We start from the raw sequence: 24,140 nt of genomic DNA on the forward strand, positions 1-24,140 counted from the left end.
CTTTTATCTTCAACAAAGATATTTTCTTTCTGCAGCTCAAATAACCGTGGTTTTCCAGTAACATGTAACCATTTTACAGTGGTTTGCACACATGTAGGCAAACTGTACGGTCGTACATACAGGGAAATCCATGGGGATACGTAAATTTTTTTTTCACTCCATTGCGGTACACCCGCTACAGTAGAGCTGACATTGCATATTCTATCAACATGTTTACTGTATTCACATGTAGAACATGCCTTGGGGAAATTAAATGCTTTCTATTACATTCAGCGTTTGCTTCAGTGTCTCTGTGGTTTAAGATGGTTGGGATTAGCACTGAGTGATCGTATTTGTTCCATTATGGTGCACATGATCAGTTGACCATAGCAAAACAACTGAATCCATTTAGAATAGTAATTTGATATGGGTCTCCAACACACCTTTATTGATGATAACTGTGTCATGTAGTGTTTTTCACATTATATCTCCTCTCTGTGTGTATGACAGCTTGCACAGTAGGACACTGAGATCAGCCACAAAAAGCCATTCAGTTCAGTACATTGCATTACATTATGTCATTACATACATTGTGTCATTTTATCCAAAGCGACTTACAATAAGTACATTATGTCAACAGTTGTCAAACTGACCATATATCACAGTCTTCATCAGCTAAGCCTTCAATAGGAATAAGTAGAATTTGTACAATCAGAGAGGTTTGTTCTTTTTTTATTTAATTTTTATTTTATTAAGAGTAGGGGGAAAAAGATTGTTACAGTAGACCACATAATGTCAAAATGCAATTTCAACGAATGCATTGATATCAGAGATTGTGTAGTACCTACAGTATACTGTATCCATGTGTACAATATATGACACTGTAAATGAACTGTACATCCTCAATGTGTGTATTTACCATTAGGATGATGAGATCAATCATCAGAGCCAGATGGTGGAGAAGCTGAAGGAGCAGATGCTCGACCAGGAGGAGGTAAAAGACCTCAGCTTCACAGCATCCTTTCATCTGTTTGGTTAAACGGCCCACAGCAGGCTGCAACACCTACAAATGTAACAATTGTAGAAGTCCCACTTTTCAGTGAATGCAACAAAGAATGGTTTATTGTTCTGCCATCTTTTGCAAAAATTTAATTACGCTTTCTTTTCAAGTGTCAGAAGGCACTTGAGGAAAATAGAGTATCTTTTGTTCTGTAAAAAACATATTTACCTGTACACAATTCAGCACAGAGTAGGTTGCTGTGGATGCTTGAGCACAAAAGATGGGAAAGAATGATCAATACAGGGATGTAGGACACATTCATGATGCGGGATGTCTGTGATAGCTGTTGTTGCTATAGATACACATGGCACCTCCAGGTACCTGCAAGGTATACTCACTTATACGATGTTGCCAGTATCTCTGTTGTGTGCCTGTTAGCAACACTAAGTTATTAATTATCACCATTATGTTATAGTCTGTTTGCTGTGGAGACAACTAAGTATTTAAAAATTGGTATGGATAACATCATGACAGGCTGAGAGTAATATAAAACAAAGGTTCATCATTGATTTAATATGTAGTTTGTATGTGTGTTTCCATACTGGGAATGAGCGTGACCCCGCTTTTTTTGTGAATCTAGTGAATCTACATGTTGTGGATGAAGGTGTACCACCGTTTTTTCCCACATGCACAAGCGGACCAACATGGCAGTTAAAAGACTCTGTATAGAGGACAACCTGGCAGTTAAGAGACTCCGTGTTTACAGCATCCATTAATCTGTATGGCTACAGATCACAGAACCAGTGGGCTGAACGGCCTGCAGCAAGCCTTGGCATGTAGAACTGTTAGATATCCTGCCGAGTGAAAGACTCCACATTTGCAAAATCTGTTCATCTGTATCACAGAATGGGCCTGCAGCGGGTTGCGGCTCATAAAAACTAACATGATGGCAACTACCCAACCTTAGCATTAATAACATTAATTCATATTCAGTCGCCAAACAGAGTCTGTAGGCTACAATACAAACAGGGAGGCACTGTTTGTAAAACACTTGTGTGACATATGAAATGACATCCATTCTGTAATGCAAAATGGCCCACAGTGGGGTGGTGCTGCACGTACAAGACATACAACAATGATGTCAATATCTGTTGATATTAGCATAGCCAAGCAGAGTCTGTAGGGTAGAGACTGGATATTTATAACATCCATCTGTCTGTATTCACAAAATGGCCCACAGTGGGTTGTGGTGCTGTACTTCCCAGCAGACACCATGGCTGGAAAACATCTCAGCCTTTACATCAAATTATATCTGTATGGCGAAGCAGGATCTATAAGCTGTGGTATACACAGGTAGACCACAGTCATTTATTCTTCACATCATGCTCTTGTTAGCCAATGGATGAGATTATCTGTGCAATGATGAAACCCAGCAGCTCTTCCGTAAAAGACACATGTTCATCATCCATTTATCTGATTATTTTCCTGTCAGAAGACGCTGCTTGATGCACATTATGCTCCCGTATACATTTGACTTTTTCTGTATTTTAACTGCATCTTTCTCCATTTACAGTTTGTCGTTGTCTTATAGCTGTAAACCTCTGTGTCCCTCAGCTTCTGGCATCATCCCGCGGAGACAGTGAGAAGGTGCAGTCGGAGCTAGGCAGGCTGCAGACGGAGAATGAATGTGCTAAGGCGGAGGTGAAGGAGGTCCTCCAGGCCCTGGAGGAGCTAGCGGTCAACTACGACCAGAAGAGCCTGGAGGTGGAGGAGAAGAGCATGCAGAACAAGCTGCTGGCCGAGGAACTGGCGAAGAAAATGGTGGGTTGGCTCAGTTGTTAACGGAGCATACCATAAAAGGCTTCCAGTCTTCATCATGTCACACCTTCTTCTTCTTCTATGTTTCCTGACGTATACTGTCTAGTCATTTCCAAACAATCAATCGTTATATTGATTGTTTGGAAATGCTACAGAAAAAATATTAACTTGGGGTATTATTTATGCTGTATGTTTGATTAATGGTGATTTTCTTAATATTGAAACAAAATCTCAAGGCACACCTCAACTCACTCCATGGGACACCAATTGACAACCAATAGGAGAGAAAGAGAAAGAGGAATACAAGAGGAAGAAGGAGAAAGGGAAAGGCAAAGCAAAAGACAGAGAAAGGGAAAGGGAAAGAAAGAGAAAGGCAATGGGGCATACAGGGACAACCACGGATGGAAATAATTGTAAGATTGTGAGAGGAGATAGTTATAGGTATTAAAAAATAGAATAGAAAGCAGTGAAAAGGTCAAGGACCAGAATATGCAGAACTGCTGGTTCAAAATGCAATTAGAGAGAGGGAGAGAAGGGGTAGAATTAAAGAGATGCATGGAAGGAGAGAAAGATGAGAGAGGTTGAGAGAAGGAAACAATGCAATAGATGATAGGGACTGTAAGAAAAACAAGAAGAATCACCTGAGAAGATTCTTCACATATTGACAAATGTATTGGGAATATCAAATCTCTGTAGGACGTACATTGCAGGTTTTTAATGTTTTTAGATTATATTGATTGCTGTAGTGCTGCCATGAGGACAGTTGGCTCCATACTGTAGTGGGTGTCATTAGCATGGGACGGGACCTGTGTGCAAAGTTTTGTGCATCTTCATGCATGGGAAGGCATTTTTGGGAAGAAGAAGAAGAAGAAGAAGAAGAATACATAAAAATACAAGTGGGGCCATAAGCACAGCTGGCCTGCCCCTTATAATAACAATACATAGGAATACAAGAGGGACCATCAGCAGAGCTGGACTGACCCTTATAATAATAATACATAGAAATACAAGAGGGACCATCAGCGGAGCCGGCCAGTCTGTAATAAGGTTATTGTGACTGGCTCAGTGGACCGGATGGGCCATTATTCACCTTCTTAAAACCGCTTCAATATTTTATCAACCGTTTTACAGTCTGCCAGGGTGTCCTCCCCTCTCCCCTCTCCCCCTCCCCCTCTGTCTTCCTCAGAAGCTGGTGGAGAAATTGATGAAAGGAGCTGACAATACAATTGCTCACCGCACAAGTCACTAAACTAACCCCCCTAAATCCTCCCTTTTTTCTCCTCAATCATCTCACTTGCACGCCTCCTCAATAGCTCTATCAACTGAGTGCTTTCTCCCCTGACCCCTCACCTGGCATTGTTGCCTCTGCCCAGGGACGCTGCCTGGCAGTCTGGTCCCGCTGTCAAGCTGTGAAACCGGACTCATAATACCACAGAGCGACAAGAAATCTCCATTATTCCAGTCTTTTTATGGCCTCTTCCAGCTTGGGCCCCCCTGACTCATTAGAGCTAATTGCCCACTTGCTGCCCCCCAGCTTTTATGCTAATGTACATTGTTGTGGCCTTTTTTTCTATTTCACTATCTTGAAATGGTGAGGCAGTGGCCTAGAAAAATTGGTGCAATGGAGTGCATTTATCACTGTCTTCACCCCACTGCCGCCTCAGCTGTCTTCATCATTGCTTTCACTGGAAACGCCTTACTTCTTCTACAGGAGGCCAGAGGTGTCATCGCTCACTGTCCCGTTCATCCATCTGTTCATTCAGACACCTTTCTTTCATCCCTCCATCTGTCCATTTCAGCCCCTTTCTTTCATCTGTCTATTTATGAATAAATCCATACATCCATTCATCATGCCAATCATCCAAAGATCCATCTCTTCCCTGCTATCTATCCATACATCTTTCTTCGACGAAATTGCACATTTTGCTTTCACCTGTCTTCCTCTCTCCCATAAACTAATTGATCTTAATGAAGTTAATGTTATGGCATGGGAACTGACCCAGAAAATGATCCAGGGGGCTGAGGTTAATGAAGGAGATGAAGATGGAGAGGTTGGTAAAGGAGTGAATGTGATTTAAGGAGGTGGTTAATGGTCCTTTCAAATGACAGATGATCCACTTAGCCCCTTGCAAAAAATCCACCCTTAAAACATACCTCACACACATTATCATAGACAGTTCACTCAATAATTCAATATTTCATATTTCAGTATTTAAGATTTATATCAAAAACTAGATACCAAAAAGTTCAAGGCTTTAATCTGTTCAGTCAACAAGGGTTTATTTAGTTTTTATTTAAGCCAGAAAGCCATTCCGGTTCAGTATGAGCATGACAAATTCAAATTTCCACAATTCATCTTCAGTCTCTCCTGGCACGAGTGTCTTTCCATTTCACCAGGTATGATCTAGAAAATGTGCCCACCCTGGGCATTGTCACTGTCATTCAATGTCATGTCCAGTCGCTGCAGGAATTGTCTCTTTGTGAAATCTTGACTTGCCTCTCTTGTTTATAGTTCACCATGTTCAAAAATCAAGGCTGAATTGTACAAGATCAAAGGATTTGTTTTGGGGTAGAAATTCACTTCAACATACACTGCAGTGCCCATCCCCCTTTTGCTTTCTTTCTGCGTTTCTGTGCTGTATTGATTAAGCATAGTCAGAAATGGTTTCATTCTGTGTAAGCCATTGTAGCTGCAGTATTGTTTAGGATCTGCCTGTAGTAGAAAATGGAGAACCATACTGTAAGCTTCATCCCTCACTTTCACAGACCCCATTCACTCAGCACCCATTCCATCAACCATTGCCCATTCCATCAAGTCTATTGATTTGTAATTTAGCATCCATTATGTTTAGCTACTCAGATTTCTTGGCTAAAAATAAGGTCAGGGGTTAAAATGTATCATATAGCTGTGTACGCTTTAAAATCCCAATCCCTCCTTCTCTCCATCCTTTCCTGCTCCCTAAACATCCTTCCTTACATTCTCTCCACCTGTATTTTCTCCTCTCTCCTCGCCTCCTCTGCCTCTTTTTCTCCCTCTATTCCCTCTCACATCCCCGTCCACCGCTCTTCCTGGCTCCTGTCTTTCCCCCTGTGTTTCACTCCCTTGGCCCTTTCCTCCCCTCCCACAGGCCCACCTGATGGCGTTAGAGGCGGAGCTGTCCCGCATCCAGGAAGTGAGCGGTCACCAGAGGAAGCGCATCGCTGAGATTCTCAACGGGCTGATGAGGGACCTGAGCGAGTTCAGCACCATCGTCGGAAACAGGGACATCAAGCTGGTGAGTTCAATAACGCCAGCAGAGTCTGCAATTCTGGCAGAGCTCATGATCGCTCGCCTGGGACGTTTCAACAGACAGAGATGTTGTCTGTGACAGAATATGAGACACGCAAGTCCTCTAGCGTATCTAGATGGAATATGTGCATGCAAAGTTGGTAATATCTGTCATTGTTTGAAACTCTGAGGTTTGATATACACCTGAGGCTAGGTTATGGGCCTGAACAAGAAATTCCAGCGTCTGTCAATACTAGGTTTGATCCACTGGCATTTGTTCACTATCACATTTGGATTGATATTGATGTGTTTACTCTGTCCTCCGCGGTTCATTTCAGCTACAGCATCTGCTAAATGACGCTGTTAACATAATGGATGTGCATTACAAAATGCCTACAAGGCTTCCCTCCCTCCCTCCCTCCCTCCCTAACGCCCCAACTGTCTTTAAATCATCCTCACTCAAACTAAACTTCTGCCCTACTCCTTTGTCTTTCTCTCTCACACTCTTCTGTCTTTCTTTCTTTCTTTCTTTCCTACTCTCTGTCTCTTTGTCCCATCTATCTCCCGCCCTGTCTCCCTCTATCCCCTGTCCCCCTCCCTCCTCATCCTCCAGCCCATGGAGATCACAGGGGCGATCGAGGAGGAGTTCACGGTGGCTCGTCTCTACATCAGTAAGATCAAGTCGGAGGTGAAGTCCATGGTGAAGCGCTGCCGCCACCTGGAGAACCTGCAGATGGAGTGCCACCGCAAGATGGAGGAGACGGGCAGAGAGTTGTCCTCATGTCAACTCCTCATTTCACAGGTGAGGAGAGGATAGAGAGGGGAAGGAAGGAAGGAAGGAAGGAGTGGGATGTGATTGGTTGTAATGTCTGGAGCGGGTGATGGATGGATGTAAGCATGACAGAAGCTGGCAATATCATGAAACTGAAAAACATCTGGAAGCTTGTAAATCTGTTAATCTGATTGGTATGTTGATTATTTTTACTTGGTGTTGATAGTGTTGATGATGAACATGATTGTATTGATGTACTTTATCTGCTTGCTTGGAGCCCTCATGATGTGATGTGATGTAGTAAATGTTGCCCTCTTAGGAATTCAACTTAATTCCCACATCAACAGGGATCATTAATATTCAATGTAGCCCATTTCCATGCCGCAGCGAGTAGAAAGTAAATTTTTATCCTTGGTACAAAATCTTTGTCAGTGTGTGAGTGTAAAAATGTTCTCTTAGGTAGAGGTCCTTTGCTCATCAGTATACTTTCCGCATATGAGATACTGTGTTCTGACTTTCAGCATGAGGCGAAGATCCGCTCTCTAACGGAGTACATGCAGAACGTGGAGCTGAAGAAGAGACAGCTGGAGGACGGTTATGACTCTCTGAGCGAGGAGCTGGCCAAACTCCAAGCTCAAGGTAGAATAGAAATACAACATCAATATATCAATCTGGTCAAACGCCAAAAAAAAGATTTACACTTAATGAAAATGGCTTAACTCCAGGCTAGAATACACACACAACAGCACAGATGTTTGATTAATAGATTTAGCCAAATTCTAGGCTTAATGTAGAATATTTCAATCTGGACGAGCATGCAGCACATTTAACCCTCATCCTACCGACTGGGGTACCCGCAGACCCCAGAGGTATACTTTTTGTCATATCTCACAGGTGCTTTATTTTATCATTCCAATTTTTCATGACTTTGTCAATCAATTTGTTCCTAATGACTTCATGTCATTGTTTTCTGTTTCTGTTTTAATTAGTGCTTTTTAAAAAATACCAATGTATTGGGGTCTTGGGGGACCCCAGTCAAAAGCACCCAATTCCGCCTATGCAGTTTTAATAGATGGAACTATTTATTGAGTTCATGTTTGCCATGGGTCCTAATTTAAAGTATCACACACTATCAGGGGGGGTAGGGGCACTGTGTCAGTCATTGTGAAGGAGACAGACACAGATGCAGCAGACACAGATTTCCTCATGTGCTCTGTGACGACCCTAAATACTGCTCTTCCTAAGGTAAGATGATGTTCAAAGTCAGAAATATAATACATAATTTAATTAACTGTAACTTTCCTAAAATAATAATAATCTGTTTTTTTTTCAGATGACATTAATTACATAACTAATAATGTTTTGAGAAGAAATAAGTTAATATTTTGCTATGATGGTTGTTTCTTACAGTAGTTTATATTGTATGTTCAATATGTTGGTAGGATGAGGGTTAACATGTAAATCTAGAGGTCCAAACAATAGGTTTGAGGTAGAATCTATCAGTCTGGCCATGCTTGAGGCACAAGGAAGAGTATTAGCAGAAGAAGAGTATTATTTCAGTAACACATGAAATGTACAGTATGGGCAATAAAAGTGTCTAAGCCCCAGGCTCCAGCTAAAATAGTTTACCAACATGGTCGAAATGATAAAACAATTAAGAGTGAGGGTTTAACATTGGCTCAGACTCTAAGCTCAAGGAGCAAAATATCAATATGGTCAGAAACGCATAGCACAATAAATCTATTCTCTATAAATCCAAACAAACTACAGGTTTAAAGTAGGGTATTCTTTTCTGTGAAGCCAAAAATATTGGACCTGGGTGAGAAAGGCCATCAAATGACAAATAATAACCGCTAAGTATAGGGCATTCTCACGCACAGCAGTCAAGAATGAGAATCAAATTAATCTACATTATAAATCTGGCTGAAGTACAGATTTGGGATAGATTATACTTACGGCAGGGTCAAAGGTAAAGTTAATCATCTAACACAGTCAAACAAAATAATCTCTGGACACCGTAAAGCATATGTAGGCAACCTTTCATCAATCTGTTGCCGCAGTTCTGCTCCATTGAAAAGCCATGGAGGGCCAAATTGGAACTGTCACCCCGCATGAAAGAATTTTATTGGACTCAATGGAGAGTTTTAGTCTCACATGGTTTGTGCCAGAGGCCTTTTCATCCTGTCAAGACAAAAAAAAAATCAAGGGTAAACACTGATGTACAGCTGAGGCCCCCAAACCCTTTCATAACACTGGGAAGAGCAGTAGGTAGATTGGTGATGGATTTTAAATTTGTCCAAGGTCCAAAAGTGAGTGAGGTAGGTCATATCAATAGCTAACAGCAGTTATCCCAGGACACTGATAGAATTCACAAATCAGGCTAAAGGCAATGTAAATCATTCTTACTGCAGAGTCCCAGAGAAGTACATTAAATAACCAGTGGATTTAAGGCCAGATAAATCAATTTTGGCCATTCTCCCGGATCAAACCAGGAGATCCGCAAGTCACTGTAGAAGTAGATAAACACAAGGTACTGCAGGTCATATTGATAGCACAGCCTGGCGCAAGGTAATTACATCATCAAACATCATGAACACTAGATAGCGTCACTCATAGTGAGTCAACAACACAAAGCGTCATGCAATGATCGTAATTTACAACAGTAGATATTAATAAACGTGTGGCACGGATTAGGTCATCCTGACCTCACAGTCGACAGCCGCACTGCTGTCAAAGTTAGGTCACTGTCACCTCTTTCATCTGCACCAGTGTGGCTCTGACTGTTTGCCACTCTCTCCCACTTTTTCTGCCTCTCTGTCCTTTTCTGTCCATCTCTTTCTATCTTTCTCTCTCTGTCTTTTCTCCTATAAATGTGTGTGTGTGTGTGTGTGTGTGTGTTTCAGAGACCATGTCACAGGTGGCCAGGAGGGAGAAGCAGACAGCTGTCCAGGAATCTGGTGATATAAAGGTAACCATGACTACAGTGAGAGCAATTTGGCATAATGACCTTTTATCACACAGCCACAGCACTTAACTGCGAGTGTGTGTGTGTGTGTGTATATGCGTTTGTGTGCGACTGCATCCATGAGTGTACATTCATATGTATGTGCTTCTGTGCTTGTGCATGTGACTAGTGTGCAGCGCTGTGAGCTGCCAAGCACTGCTCTCCAGTTGCCAGTATTTATCTTTGTCCACTGTCATTATAAACTTGTGTATACATGTGTTTGTGCACATGTTCATAGGTCCATGCATGTGTTTTTGCATGTGTTTTGTACATGTTCATGTGTGCATTGGTGTGTGTAACACACTCCTCTTTCATTAGCCGTATGTGTCTCACTCCCTTCTCATTGACAGTGAATGTATCCATGATGGCTGCATTGTGTGTGTGTCTGTGTGTTTGTGTGTGTGTCTGTTTGTTTGTGGGTATACCCAAAGCCCATGTGGGCTTGCATGTCCACATGTGCACTGGTGTGTGTAATTCTCTCCTCTCTCATTATTTACGCGTCTCGTTTTCCTTTTATTGCCCACGTCTCGTTGCCAAGATGTGCCTCTCTCTCTCTTCTCTCATTATATCTGTACGTCTCTCTCCCCCTCTTGTGGCCCATATCTCAGAGGGCTCTGGAGCAGCAGATGGAGTCACACCGCGAGTCGCACAGTAAGCAGCTTGGCCGCCTGCGAGACGAGATCAATGAGAAGCAGAAGATCATCGACGACTTAACTGAGTCAGTACCTCATTGTAATTCCTCACCTTCTCTCACATACTGGCTGTTCAAACTGGGCAACCGCTTCACAAGTTCTTAACTTGCGTAGCGGGGCCTATAGTGAACTGGGAAAGTATTTTAAAGCAGAACCGTTGATCTGTGGCTGGTCAAATTCCTACACTGACATACATGCTGTTGGGAGTAGGAATGAGCATCAGAAGTTCCTCACTTGCCTATTAGTGGGGCAGGTTTGATGGTAAGCAGTACAACAACTATAATCAGCATCAGCATCAGCATAATGATTATAATCATAACAATAATAACCGTGCCAAAAGTATAATTGCCTTTATTTGTTGTAGTTTTGAAAAAGTCATTGAAATAAGGAATAGAACAAAATATGTATAACAATTTAGCAAACACTTTCAAAAGAAAAAGTAGTTAAAAGATAAAAACATAAAATACAATACAAGAACACAAAGGGGGAAATTTGAAAACATTATATTAAAGCCAGTCTCATTTTAAGATGTGATTTGAAAGATACTTCTGAATTTGCCTGTACAATGTCCTCAGGCTGGAGGGATGGCAAGGCAAAAGCACAATTACCTTCAGTGTAGCTGGGGGTCTGACCTAGGTGTGCTTTGGATATGATCAGTAAAATTTTAGATAGATACCACTCACCTTTAGCATTACAAGACAGTGTTAGACAGTGGAAAAGTAGAGAGGGAGTCAGAGTAAGAGAGACACAGGAGAGAGAGCTTGGCACGATTCAATCCAGGCCACACATGACTCCAGAGGCAGGGGACTTAGCCGGCTCCACCATCTGTGGGCACAAACCTTAAATTCAATTCCAACCTCGCAAGCAGTGTAGAAATGCTAAAATTAGGGATATATGGTCTCATTAGTTGAGCTCAGAGTGTGGCTCTAGCTGGAAGAGAGACTGAAATTAAATATCTGTGGGTGGTTTGCATGGTGAGGAGACAGCAATGTGGGAGGACCTTGGAGTCGAGCCGCTGCTTCTCCTCATTGAGAGGAGACAGTTGAGGCGTTTTGGGCACCTGGTCAGGATGCCCTCCAGGTGCCTCCCTGTGGAGGTGTACCTGGCACGATCATCTGGGACGAGACCCCTGGGCAGACCCACAGGAGGGACTACATCTCCCAGCAGGCCGAGGAGCGCCTGGAGATCACTCAGGAGGAGCTGGAAGACGTCGCTAGGGAATGGATGGTTGGTTGGTTTTCATCTTAACTTAGGGTGAAGTTCATGTACGTGATCTGACCGACTGAGGGATTCTTGGTATTGTGCAGGTTTTTAATGTTTATGCCATGCATTAGCCATTAAAATAAAGGCTTTTTTTTTACTTTTTTGTACAAGAAGAGTGTCTTGGATCCAGTTTCTCATCCTATTTGTAATTGGGACACCCCATTTTCAATGAGCATCTCTCCATGTTAGAGTGAAGCCAAGGCAGCGTTCCTCCTCTGGGTTTGTTGGAAAGCACAATTGTTTGTTCTGATTCCTTCTGTCAAAAGTAGTAGTAGTCGTGAAATGTGTTTATTGGTTGTTGTCAGATGTCAGTGTGAAGTACGTGCCCAATAGCTTTACTAAAGTGCTGTGGCATTTAGAGAAGTTGAATAATGTCATGCTTTATTGATCTGTGTGGGGAAATTCTCTTTGCTTGCAGACTTCAACAGCTAGGTCAGAGTGCAGGGTCACTCTACAGAACAGCATCATTCAAGCTTTTAGGGATTCGATATTTTGCTTAAAGACGCTTCAGTACAGCAGATGCTTGCCAATACAGGGATTTGAACCCATGCAGGTCCGCTGGTTCAAGGACAATCCCCCTCCCTCACCAGCGATTGTAGATTAAACTGCATTAATGAGATGCAGTAGATTTGTTCGGTAAAGGTATGTGTAGTGAAAGGCCTTTATTGGTTGCTGTCAGCTGTCAGTGCAAAATACACGCTCAGCGGTTTTAGAAGTGCTCTAGCGATGGGGAACCCATCAGTGACACTGAAACTAATTGAGTGTGCACTGTGGTAGGGTATGCTGTCGTGTTTCTCCAAGAAATTGTTTCTTGGTGGGGTGGCAAGACTTCTGAAATATAATTTAAATCTCTTTGTTGGCAGAATGGCCTGTCTCATTTATTCAACAGTGGAGGAAAAGCTGATACACAATAAAATGTTATTCCAATAAAGATTATCTTTCAAGGGATCCTCAGCAAAATCTAAAATGGTTAAAAAGTAGCGGGGGGGTTTTCACTAACTAGGCACAGTAGGGTGCAATTTTCTCACTTGTGGAATACTCTACCTTTCTTCACCTACCAGTGGAAACCAGACAACAGCTAGAGCTTTACTCCTCAGAGGACAGGACAATTTCCTTTTTTTTTTTTCATGTGATAGATCTTCTATCATCTTCTAGCTCTTGGGCTACTCTCAGGCCTAAATCTCAGGCCTAAAAAAAGACAATCATTCCATTCAGTGTAAAATCTCTCAAACAAGTGCCTGATATCCTCCCATTAAATGTTTCTCATAAAATAGCTGTATCGATGAAACATATATAAGACTCTCAGTAAAATTACAAAATGGGCAATGAGTGAATATAAATAGAGAACATTTTCAGTTCATGAGAGTTCATGAAAAGTCACCCTCCAACATTAGGTGCCCTGATAATGTCCTACTAAAATGAAACATTAACTATGCTAACTGCAATTCCAGTGGCGAAATTAACCACAGTGCCAACCCAATCGCTGTTTCCATTTCCAGCTTAAATCTATTGCATTGGATTTTATATTTCAGATTTTAGACATTCATCTGACACTCTTACAACCTGCGCAACTGTAGAAAAAGCTTAAATTCGTAGACCACCTACTATAAATTAAAATAATAGGAGCGGAAGGGTCAGGAACATACTGTAGCGCCCTGACAGTATTCCTGTGACTACATAATGATCAAGTGCAGAGAAAGTAGTAAAATAAGACATGAGGAGAGATATGGAGGGGATTTTTTTTTTTTTTATGAAAATAATTTGACCCTGGTCCGTGTCCAATGAATACCTGAGTGAGTGAATGTTCACCCTGTGCCATTTCAGCCGGAACCAGCAGCAGCATCTGGAGTTGGAGCAACTGCATGGTGACTTTGACCGTCTGAGGAGCCAGGAGCATCACAAGAGCCGGCAGCTGGAGGAGCTGACGTGAGTCTCCGCTTTACCGTCCTGGCCCGCGTTCAAATACTTTACCATATGGAAGCCCGGGGGCTAGCTGCCGCTTTTAATTCACTCCTTCCATCTCTCTCTGTCTTTGTCTCTTTCTTTCGGCTCTTTTCTTCTAGCTCTGCCTGTCTTTCTACCTTTCTGTCTCTCTGACTGACTGACTGTCTGTCTCTCTCCATGGAATATTGGAATACAGTCAGCTTGTAGCTTGTAGAATTAGCTGGAGGCTAACTCTTTTAACACTCTCTCTCTCTCTCTCTCTCTCTCTCTCTCTCTCTCTCTCTCTCTCTCTCTCTCTCTCTCTCGCTATCTCTCTCTCTTTCTTTGTCCACTATGAAATATTCGAATAAGGTAGCATCTGGCAGCTTGCAGCTAATAGGCCTCTTTCTATGCTGACCTTTGCAGCGTATTGCATCAGATGGCAGATGGGTAACAGCCCACTAGTGGGTCAGCCTGACTCTGCTGTGATAGTTCTTTATTCATGGATTATTCTGTGGGGGGTTCAGCATCCCGTTGGACATTGTGAAGTAGAGCTCAGTGTAAATCTTCTCAAATTAGCTGTCGTGCTGTGTAATAATTATGTGTATTTCTCTTTCTTTCTCTTTCTCTCCCCCATCTCTCTCTCTCTCTCTATCTGTCTATCTATCTATCTTTCTATATATCTTTTTACCTACCTACCTACCTACCTGGCTGCCAAAGATTTCTCCATGAGCGACATGAGCAGTCTAAGCAGGATCTCAAAGGGCTGGAAGAAACTGTCGTAAGTCATTATTTGCTATCTCAATTCACTTGGCTTCCTTGGAGGCCCATGATCCAATAGATTCGCTCTAACTCCTCTTTCCCCCCCCTCTCTCTCTCTCTCTCTCTCTCTCTCTCTCTCTCTCTCTCTCTCTCTTTCTCTCGCTCTCTCTTTTGGTCTCTCTGTCTCTTTCCTTACTGTAGGCTCGTGAACTCCAGACCCTCCACAACCTGCGTAAGCTTTTTGTTCAAGACCTCACGGCTCGAGTTAAAAAAGTAAGTGAGACACTTAGTAACCTGCCAACACCCTAAAACAGTGGTTCTCAATGTGGGGTCCGGGGACCACCAGGGGTCCTTGAGGGGGTTCCAGGGGGTCCCCAGCAAATTGATGAATTGTTAAACTTCACCATTATTTCATTTACAAGAAGTTAACAAAAGTAGAGATTGTAGAAGAATGACTATTTTGATCATAGTTTCTCTGTTATCTCTCTACCTACAATACAGATAGTCATGGAATTCTGGACAAAATCATATCTGACAATAAAATATTTGGGTCAAATGGTACTACATTAGGGTCCTTGATATGAAAAAGGTTGAGAATCACTGCCCTAAAAAGCAATGTATCCATATCCACACATTATATGTAGCTACATGTAGCTGTACACTAGCTATAGATGCAGATGACTATTTTGGAACTATATGTGAATTCAGAGCTTGTGTATGCATGTGTTGTGCTGTATAACAAATTGTTTCACTGTGTTAAAGAATCTCATACCATCTACCCATTCTCTCTTCTTCAGAGTTCAGAAATGGAGCCTGATGATAGCGGGGGGTATACAACCCAGAAACAGAAGATTTCCTTTCTTGAAAACAACCTGGACCAGCTTACAAAGGTTCACAAACAGGTACGATTAAGCAACAGCTATAAAACTATAAATTTTATGAAAAGAGACAAGAGTAAATAAAATTTTACCTGTAAATCATTCCTTTATAAATTAGAACAAATTGCCCACTTTGCCTATAGGCCTGGAGTCCTAATTTATTGTGCCGTGGCACAGCAGTAAGGTTGAAACGTCTGAGTTGAATAGAATATGGGAGGAGGACAAAAAGAGTGAGCCAAATTAAAATAGAGAGCAGTGTGTGCTGTTTGTCATTGCTCTCCTCTGGGCCAAAGTAATGCCAGCACCATCAATCATCCTTGTACAGCAACTTCAGATAAAAGTCCCCTTGAAAACAGAGCAGCAGGAGGCGGTAACCACCGCTGCCTCGGGCAAAGGCAGCCCCACAGCCTAATACACGGCTACTCAGGTGCATTAAACACAAATGCATGAATGCTCATGCAGGTGCGCGCAAGCACACTCATTCTTTCTCCTCTCACGCATGCACACATACACACACTCTAATGCAACCATGTGCATACATCCTAACAGGGACATAAACACACACGCACACACACATTTACATCTTACATTTGTATGCTTAAGTACACCGATTTAAGTACGACATGCTAAATGTTCTACAGACTGGCACATATGCTCAGAAAGGCAGATTGGCAAGAGCTGCACTGCAGCAGCCTGTCAGGCAGAAAACCAATCCTGAAGTGGCTGCTGGGAGAGGCTTTCCCTTCCACCACCTGCTGATACTGTGGGAAGGGAAGACTAAAGGCATGTTCATAAATCAGCACACTCCCAGTGGGCAGCGATAAGACTCCACAGACAGCAGTGGACAGTGCACCGCACGGCTATATATGAGTTTCTCTCCCCCTCGCGATTATTCCTAATGTGAAGATATAACAATGTGTGTCTGTCTGTCTAACTACCTATCCACACACACATGCACACACACACACACACACACACACACACACACACACGCACACACACACACACTCATGATCTCTGTGATAAGTTATTATACTGTCGTCCTCCTGAGGGAGACCTGTCCCCATTTTTTGTATTTTCTATTAAAAACGATTCGCCACCAAACATTAAACAACTACCACTAACCCCCATGTGGTTTCGTTGAATCCCATCATCCTCTGCCTGCGTTCACTGCAAGGTAATTTTTCCCGGTTGCTGAGCCCTCAGGAAAATGCTGGCACTTATCTCTCTGCAGGATGTTGATTAGTTTGCATAGCCACGTAGCAGCAGACTCTCTGTCTTCAAGGTGTTTAGTCACTGGATTTACGTCACCTTCCCTGTATATATGTGTAGCATGTTAACATCACTAAATCCTTACCACGTTTATTTTGAGACATTAGTACAATTATCATACAGTATGCAGTAAACAGATGTTAGCAACAAACCTTTTTATGACAGGAAGCAACAGGCTTCATGGGAAATTTACTGAAATAGAGGCTGCCAATCGTCACTAGATTAATAATAATTAATTATTACTAATTATTATTAATAAATATAAAAATAATTATACCAAGGTTTCACAATTAATTTGATAATGATGTATTGATGTTTAAAAATGCTAATTTTCAGAAACAGCGATCATTGACACAAACATGGAAAATGACCAGTAATTATTAGTAACGATTCATACTTTCTTTCAGTGCTACAATGTGCTTTTGATTTTAATGTGATATGAGAGAATTTATCACAACCTCCCAGTAACATCTCTAGTCTTTCCCCGGGTATGTGTGTGTGTGTGTGTGTGTGTGTGTGTGTGTGTGTGTCTGTCACAGCTGGTACGCGACAATGCAGATCTTCGCTGTGAGCTTCCAAAACTGGAGAAACGTCTTCGGTCTACGGCTGAGCGAGTTAAGGCCCTGGAGGGCGCACTGAAGGAGGCCAAAGAGGGAGCCATGAAGGACCGGCGCCGCTACCAGCAGGAGGTGGAGCGCATCAAAGACGTGATGAGGACCCGCAACCCCCTCCGCAGGCCCCATGCCGCTCAGATAGGTAACACAAACACCAAACCTCTGTCTCTCCCTTGTCCCACACACGACACACACATGCACACACAAGTTCAACCATTTCAAAATAATTAAACATCCATCATCACTAATCTGAACCTGCAATACATAACGTGGTTCCATGTGTCATTTCAATAAAAGCCATATAATCTCGATGAGATGATGTAATGAAGCACCATCTTCTAATCTGTCAATGATCTGGCAGTGATCTATCAAATCTGATCTGTTGGTATCAGAATGCAGTTTTGCAATATTATTCCCACATTACAGGTTCAGGACATTAGTAATTGCTTTCTTTTAATTCTCGCAATCCAGCCCATCATAAAATCACGAGCACACAACTGTTTTCATGTCAACAGGCCATTATATTTATTTTATGAACAGTCCTATTATTATAGTGGTGTATAATGATAATATTCTCAAAAAAACTGTAATGTTTTATTACATTGTGCTATAGAATGTTATCAGGTTCCAACCTTTTGGGTTAACATAAATATTATGCATAAATAACATGTTCACTGCATAGTGCACACTAAAAACTCATCTGACTGACTTCTTTGTCTTTTAATATTGCTTTTTTATTATTTGCATTTTCAGCAAGTTAAGTTTGCAGAGCAAACAATGTGTTTTGCATCTGCTTCTTCAACTTAACTTGATGAAAATGTAGATAATAAAAAAAAGTTTGAGTTATTTTTTAATCATTTTCTTTACATAGAACTTGCCAATTTCACTTCAAGCTGAGTGCCTTGGCTCCTCTCATCCTCTTAAGATGAATATTATGCAGTTTGACTTTTAAACCCAGCAAAAAATTAAGTAATGAATGGCTGGATGAAAGAATGAATAAATGGTTCAACCAATCGATAAATTCTCTTTTATCCCTAACAGCCAAGCCTGTGCGTCCCGGCCACTACCCGCCGTGCTCTCCCACAAACCCCTTCTTCATACGAGGCTATAATGATCACCCCATTGCCTTCAGCAATACTCACTTCAGCAACAGTAACAACCAACCAGCTGCTCCTGCTGCTCCAGTTGCTCCTGTGGCTCCTGCTGCTCCTGCTGCTCCAGTTGCTCCTGCTGCTCCTGTTGCTCCTGCGGCTCCTGTGGCTCCTGCGGCTCCTGCTGCTCTTGTGGCTCCTGTGGCTCCTGCTCCCCCGGAGAATAAGCCCGAGTCACCCCAGGCCAACTCCAACCAGAACAGCCCTATCAAGCACCTTGATTCTCAAAACAACGATACACAGGACAACGATGCTCATAACAACCTGTGAGTAAACCCAGTTGTATGGTCGAAAGTGCAATGTAGCATCATAAAGTAATATAGGCTTTATCATTTGCTCTTGATTGTGATACCACACATTTGTACTTCAGAGTTTGGAGTGCAAAAGAAGGTAAAGTTAATTTATATATCTGTAAACACCTAATGTACATGAAATGCCTGCATTATGCATTTATTACAAGAAGCGCAAACAGACAGGAGCAAGTCAGCTATTTTATAACTGAAGTGTGATTACAGTGCAATATGAGTATCCTAAAACATGACCCTTTTTCCACAGTAATTTCCATTTACATCAAGTTGTCTTTCTGCTCTGGATAGGCTTCCAGCTGAACCAGTGAGCCAAACAGACAGCGCTGCAGAGAAGCTTGATTCAGAAAATGGTGAGCTCTGTTCACAGATTAGATCTGTTAAAATAATGAGAAATACCGCGATCAACAAGGGCCATTTCACTTGTTATTATGACCATTTTTATGATACTTGATACTAGCCTAGTTGCCAATTCCAGTTCTTCCCATAGCAATTGCCGTTATGCCGTCGAGGTACTGTATGTCAGCCATTATCACTGAACATTGTTTTTTATACTCTTACTGAGTGCCGGCTGTTATGCCAATTTACAGTGATTGCCCCACTGGTACGATTACAATTCTGCTCTGTTTTTTTTTTTTTTCTTTCCTCTTAGTTCTATGAGCTTGTGCGGTAGTTTTAGCTGTAATTGGAGTCTGAGTTATAGGAAGCCATAGCTGTTTCAGGAGGGGTCACTGGTCTTAACTCTCGCATTATGTTCGGGTCAGAACTGAGCCGTTTCAGCAGTGAAAAAAACCAATTAATTTTACTTTTTCAGCGTTAAATTTTGTGACTTTTCATAGAGTGGCCAGCCCATTACAAAAAGTTAAACATAAATTATCCAAATAGACATGTGGTGTGGAAGTCTCTACACCATTTGGTTCCAAAGATTATGCTAGGGGTCAAATTTGACCCATTAGTTATGATATTCAAACTTTCTCCTGTGAATCATCCAAATGGGTCAAACACACACACACACACACACACACACACACATACGCACATAACCAGGCAAATTGACACCAGCAGCAGCAGCAGTAGCATCCCATTATAAACTAAGAGCATCCACTCAGTGCATTTGAAAAATAATCGCCTGTTTACTGTATGGACACTGTATGTTATGTTAGTGAATCAGGTACATCTCTTACTGTAAGTTAGCAGAATGGCTGAACCAGCTCACAGCAGATCTCTGTCTAGTCTGTGTGCACTTTACAAATATTTTGTCTTGATCACTTGACATAATCAACACATACACAACGTTTATGCTACTTGTGTGTGTGTGTGTGTGTGTGTGTGTGTTTGTGTGTGTGCGTTTTGTCTCCAAGCAACGGCATCTGGGTTTACATATAGTTCAGTGTCTCCACTATGTGTGTGATTGTGTGGGTTTACACAAGTTTCACTTTACCTCACATGTCACTGTCTATGTGTGTTCACCTATATCTGGGTGCCAGACAGCCTCTTTTCTTTGTGTGCGTGTGTGTATCTGTGTGTGACTGTCTGTGTGTGCATGCCCATCAGCAGCAGACTCTAGCGGAGATAGATGAGAGTTGCTGTGTCATTACTCAGCCAGACAGAGCGCAGGCCAGACAGGCTGGATGCCCACCTCAGCCTCTGACCCAGTGTTGACAGTTGGTACAGTTGTGTAACAGCACCACACCTCTAGGATTCTCCAGGAATAATCAATTCAAGTCAGAAAATAGGGTTAGGCCAATATATCAGTTTGCTGGGACAATATTCGCCTTTTATTAGATATCGGCTATCGGCCAGTCATGTTGTCCGCTGTATGGTGACCACATCTGCTGTCTGTAAAACCTGAAACCTGAAAATGTATTTTCTTTGCAGGTTTTCATTTTTGATTTCATTTTTCATTTTTGTAAATTAATTCTTCATTTAAAAGTAATGTATCCCAAAGTTCCCCCTACTATTGAATAGGTGGTGTGTGTCATCCTGCTTTAAGGAGCTGCTAACCCACCTAAAATAATTTCATTGATCTGGGTTTCAATGGAGAGTTTTAGTGTCCCATGATGGTCTAAATGTTGGGGTTTACACTGAATCTATAATGCTTGGCATGTAAATGGTCAAATTTAAAGATATTGAACATTGGTACAAAGTATGAGTCATCTCAAGATACTTGCTTATACCTATATTTTTAAGAACAGAATAAAGTAGCAAATTTCTTCCAAAATAGATATATGGCATTTTGGAATGAAAGTGTTCATATAATATATTCCAAAGTCAAGGGATGTAACAGGGAATCAAACAAGGGCACACACTTGGACTGAAATTTCTGCTAGCCCATCGCTAGTAATTATCACTGTGGGCTATGGTTGTTAAATTGTCCTCACTGGCCTGAATTTGAATGAGAGCGAAAGGAGAAGGTATAGAATCGGTCAGCAAAGCCAGTCCCCCAAATCCTTAATTTCCACTCATGATTAAATTTTCTTCATTTTCTTTTTTTTCTGTCATTTTGAGTCTGTTTAGGTGTAGCCTTGAGAGTTCCTGTGAGGATAAGGTTTTTATTAATAGTCACAATCATTTTTTTTCCTACCTCGGCAGCTTGGCCAGAAAGACTAAATTGAACTGCCATATAATCCAGTTAGGCATGAGCTCCCCTGATAATAGCCAACTCATCGAACAGAAGCAAAGAGCACACACACTCAGTGAAGTGCAGGCTAATGCATTCTTACCAAGATTAGCAATGACAAAAGCCACACACTTTTCCCTAATTTGTCTGACATTTATTAACCACTGACACTTTCCTTGGGATGTCTGGGTGTCGATAAGTTGTCAATAAGTGTCACACAAACGTTTATGCCCCACTTATCAAGATTTTGTGTTAGATGAATCCCTGCCAGGCGAGTTCAGGGACAGAACACAGTCTGAGAAATTCTACCTTAAAAGGAATGTAGTAATAGTAATAGTAGTAGTCGTACTGTACTACTAGCAGTAATGGTAGTAGTTTTTGTCATAGTAGTCATAGTTGACATACATACATACATGCAATATAGTGAATTAGGCTCCACACAATATAACTACTACAGACAAAGCCATCCTAGAGGTTGAATTTTCATAGAATTGCTGTTCTGCTGCTGCACTGTTGGTCCACCAAGGAGAATTGTTAAAAAGCTTGTGCATTAATGCAGGAAAGATGTATGGGTGGACTTGGGGGACTTGTTCTACAATTACTACCACTTTGTTATTACTATGTTGTTCTTAGTTAGTAGTACTACTACTACTAGTAGTAGTAGTAGTAGTAGTAGTAGTAGTACTAGTAGTAGTATACTGTTTTGATCTAAAATTCATCCCCTCAGCTATGCTCTGAGCACTACCGCATTAGTCAGCTGGTTGTTCCACAGCAATTTATCTTCAATGGCTTTGAGCTGTTCCAGTTAAATCCGTGTGTGTGTGTCTGTTTGTGTGTGTGTGTGTGTGTGTGAGACAAATCCATTTCTTCCCTAATTTACACACCACCCCTCTCACTGTGCACCTGCCTGCCTCCTTACACACCTCTGTCTGTCCACAGGAAACACCACAGATATCAATGACAACAGGTAAGACTGACGCACCCTCACTGATCACTGCTCAACACCTGCTGCTATCTGTTGCTGCCTCACTGCAGGCTTTCATTTTGTCAGTGTCCTGCAGAAACCTCCAAGAAGTCAACTTTACAGGATTTGAGAGAAACGGATCGATTTTTCTGCTTATTTTTCGGCATTTTACGGTGTATTACCAACCATTTGGCCTCACCTGAAGGTCCTGAAATATTTTCTATATGTGGGAGACAATGTTATCTGTGAATTACAGAGTAAAGGGCAAAACTGGGAGTATTCTGCAAGACATCAGTGATTAACTTAATACTTCTATGTCTGACAGTAGACAATAATGAGACAAAATACCTACTGTAGCATGGTAATGCCACAGCCAACCTGAATGCATTGATGTTCCCTGTGTTATAAGACCAGATAACTAACTACCGCTGGTATCACTGCTTTCCCTCCCTCGCTGCTGTGCCTTTCTGCTCCATCGCTGCCCCCTTGTTGCCATTGCTGCTACTGCTCCTATCGCTGCTGCTTTGGCTGCTGCTGGTGACGGTGCTGGTCATGCTGGTGACGGTGGTGCTGCGGCCTGTGCTTCTGGTGTGTTGCGTAGCACGTGTCTGAATGAGAATTCTGTGTCCAGAAGTGTCGTCTGTGATAATCAGGACCCAGCCAAGCTCTACAGCCTGCAGCCGGAGGCCTCGGCCAGCTAATAGTCCTGAGCAGGTAAGAATACAGAGAAACAGAGGAACACTTTTGTGGCTTTCTGTTTTATTGGATAGAGAGCAGCAGAAATACATAGGAAGGATTTCAATCAATCGAACACTTAGCTTGCTGAGTTCGCAGGACACTATTTGTAATAATTTTAAAACGCCATCTGAAAAACCTACAAAATAGTTGCAGCCCTAGCCTAAATAATCACAAATCCCAAGGCCAGTAGGGAAAAACCTGAGCCAGGAAAATGATTGAGTAATGTGCTATTCTCCATCAGCTGCTCGTTGCTTTATTTGCACTGGGCCTATGGGCTGAGATTCCTAAGTACCTGGATGTTGCCACTATCTGAAAGCTTTTCAAGAGTTTAATTTGGCTGTCATTGTGGCTTTAAAAGGTTGAGTTTGCAAATTTGAACCATATATAACAGTTTTGAAACTGTTTTTCAATTAAATTGAAACTGAATATTGACAAATTGAATTTAAATACAAGTTCAATATCTAAAAATTGTCATTGATCACATACACATTAAGAACATATAATTCAAATTAAGTTGTCTGTTGGCACACATTTTGCACCATACAGTTGCTCAACAAACCCTCCCTGGATAAATAACGATTGAAAATAAATGAAAACCCACAGAATGATATAGAAGTTTCAAGCTATCTAAGTTAATTTGCTTTCAAAATAGCAACCACTTACAGTATATATATTTCTTTAAATATTGAGTAGGGAATCTATCAGGTATTTGTGTTTATTTGTTTCAGAATGGATGTATAATGTTTTGGAATTAAACCTGGAGCTTTACCATGACTGTAAGCGGCTAGTTGGCCTCAGTTCTCTGGTTCTGTGGCCCAGTAGGTGGAGTGTGGCGCTAACACTGCCAGGGTTATGGGTGTGATATGTGCTGGGGTCACCCATGCTAAAAATGCCTGAACTCACAGTACTGCAAGGCACTTTGCATAAAAGTGTCAACCAAACAGCATCTGTCTCGGATCAGCACTCTTTTTTTCTTCATAAATCCATGCCTGGAGTTACAGATTATGATATTATAAAAATATTGCTCTAGGTAAGACCCATATGGAAAGGGAGAATTAAGACTAAATAAACAAGCTATCAGCACACACAGTATCACATCACGGCTTCTGGGTTTTAC

General features: G+C 41.8%; 1 protein-coding gene across 2 annotated transcripts in view; it reads left to right on the forward strand.

The window, feature by feature from the left end:
* Positions 1–22,986, forward strand: part of kif5ab (kinesin family member 5A, b) — a 53,519-nt gene extending 30,533 nt beyond the window's left edge. The window contains exons 13-29 of one of the 2 annotated variants that reach the window (XM_071544531.1): positions 905–973; positions 2,594–2,800; positions 5,926–6,072; positions 6,679–6,867; positions 7,359–7,476; positions 9,741–9,805; positions 10,450–10,559; positions 13,621–13,722; positions 14,440–14,500; positions 14,683–14,754; positions 15,279–15,383; positions 17,171–17,387; positions 18,287–18,438; positions 18,559–18,662; positions 18,993–19,054; positions 22,261–22,288; positions 22,887–22,986. In XM_071544531.1, the coding sequence (XP_071400632.1) occupies positions 905–973; positions 2,594–2,800; positions 5,926–6,072; positions 6,679–6,867; positions 7,359–7,476; positions 9,741–9,805; positions 10,450–10,559; positions 13,621–13,722; positions 14,440–14,500; positions 14,683–14,754; positions 15,279–15,383; positions 17,171–17,387; positions 18,287–18,438; positions 18,559–18,662; positions 18,993–19,054; positions 22,261–22,288; positions 22,887–22,986 (1,908 nt within the window). Of the gene's footprint in view, positions 1–904; positions 974–2,593; positions 2,801–5,925; positions 6,073–6,678; positions 6,868–7,358; positions 7,477–9,740; positions 9,806–10,449; positions 10,560–13,620; positions 13,723–14,439; positions 14,501–14,682; positions 14,755–15,278; positions 15,384–17,170; positions 17,388–18,286; positions 18,502–18,558; positions 18,667–18,992; positions 19,055–22,260; positions 22,289–22,886 lie in introns of those variants that run through there. The other variant, XM_071544532.1, reaches the window with a different exon arrangement.
* The last annotated feature ends 1,154 nt before the right edge of the window (positions 22,987–24,140 follow it).

Source organism: Centroberyx affinis, unplaced genomic scaffold, assembly GCF_046629955.1.
Source record: "Centroberyx affinis isolate AG114_WGS23_722 - 3 ecotype Tasmania unplaced genomic scaffold, CSIRO-AGI_Caff_v1 ptg004599l_1, whole genome shotgun sequence".
Taxonomy (NCBI): Eukaryota; Metazoa; Chordata; class Actinopteri; order Beryciformes; family Berycidae; genus Centroberyx; species Centroberyx affinis.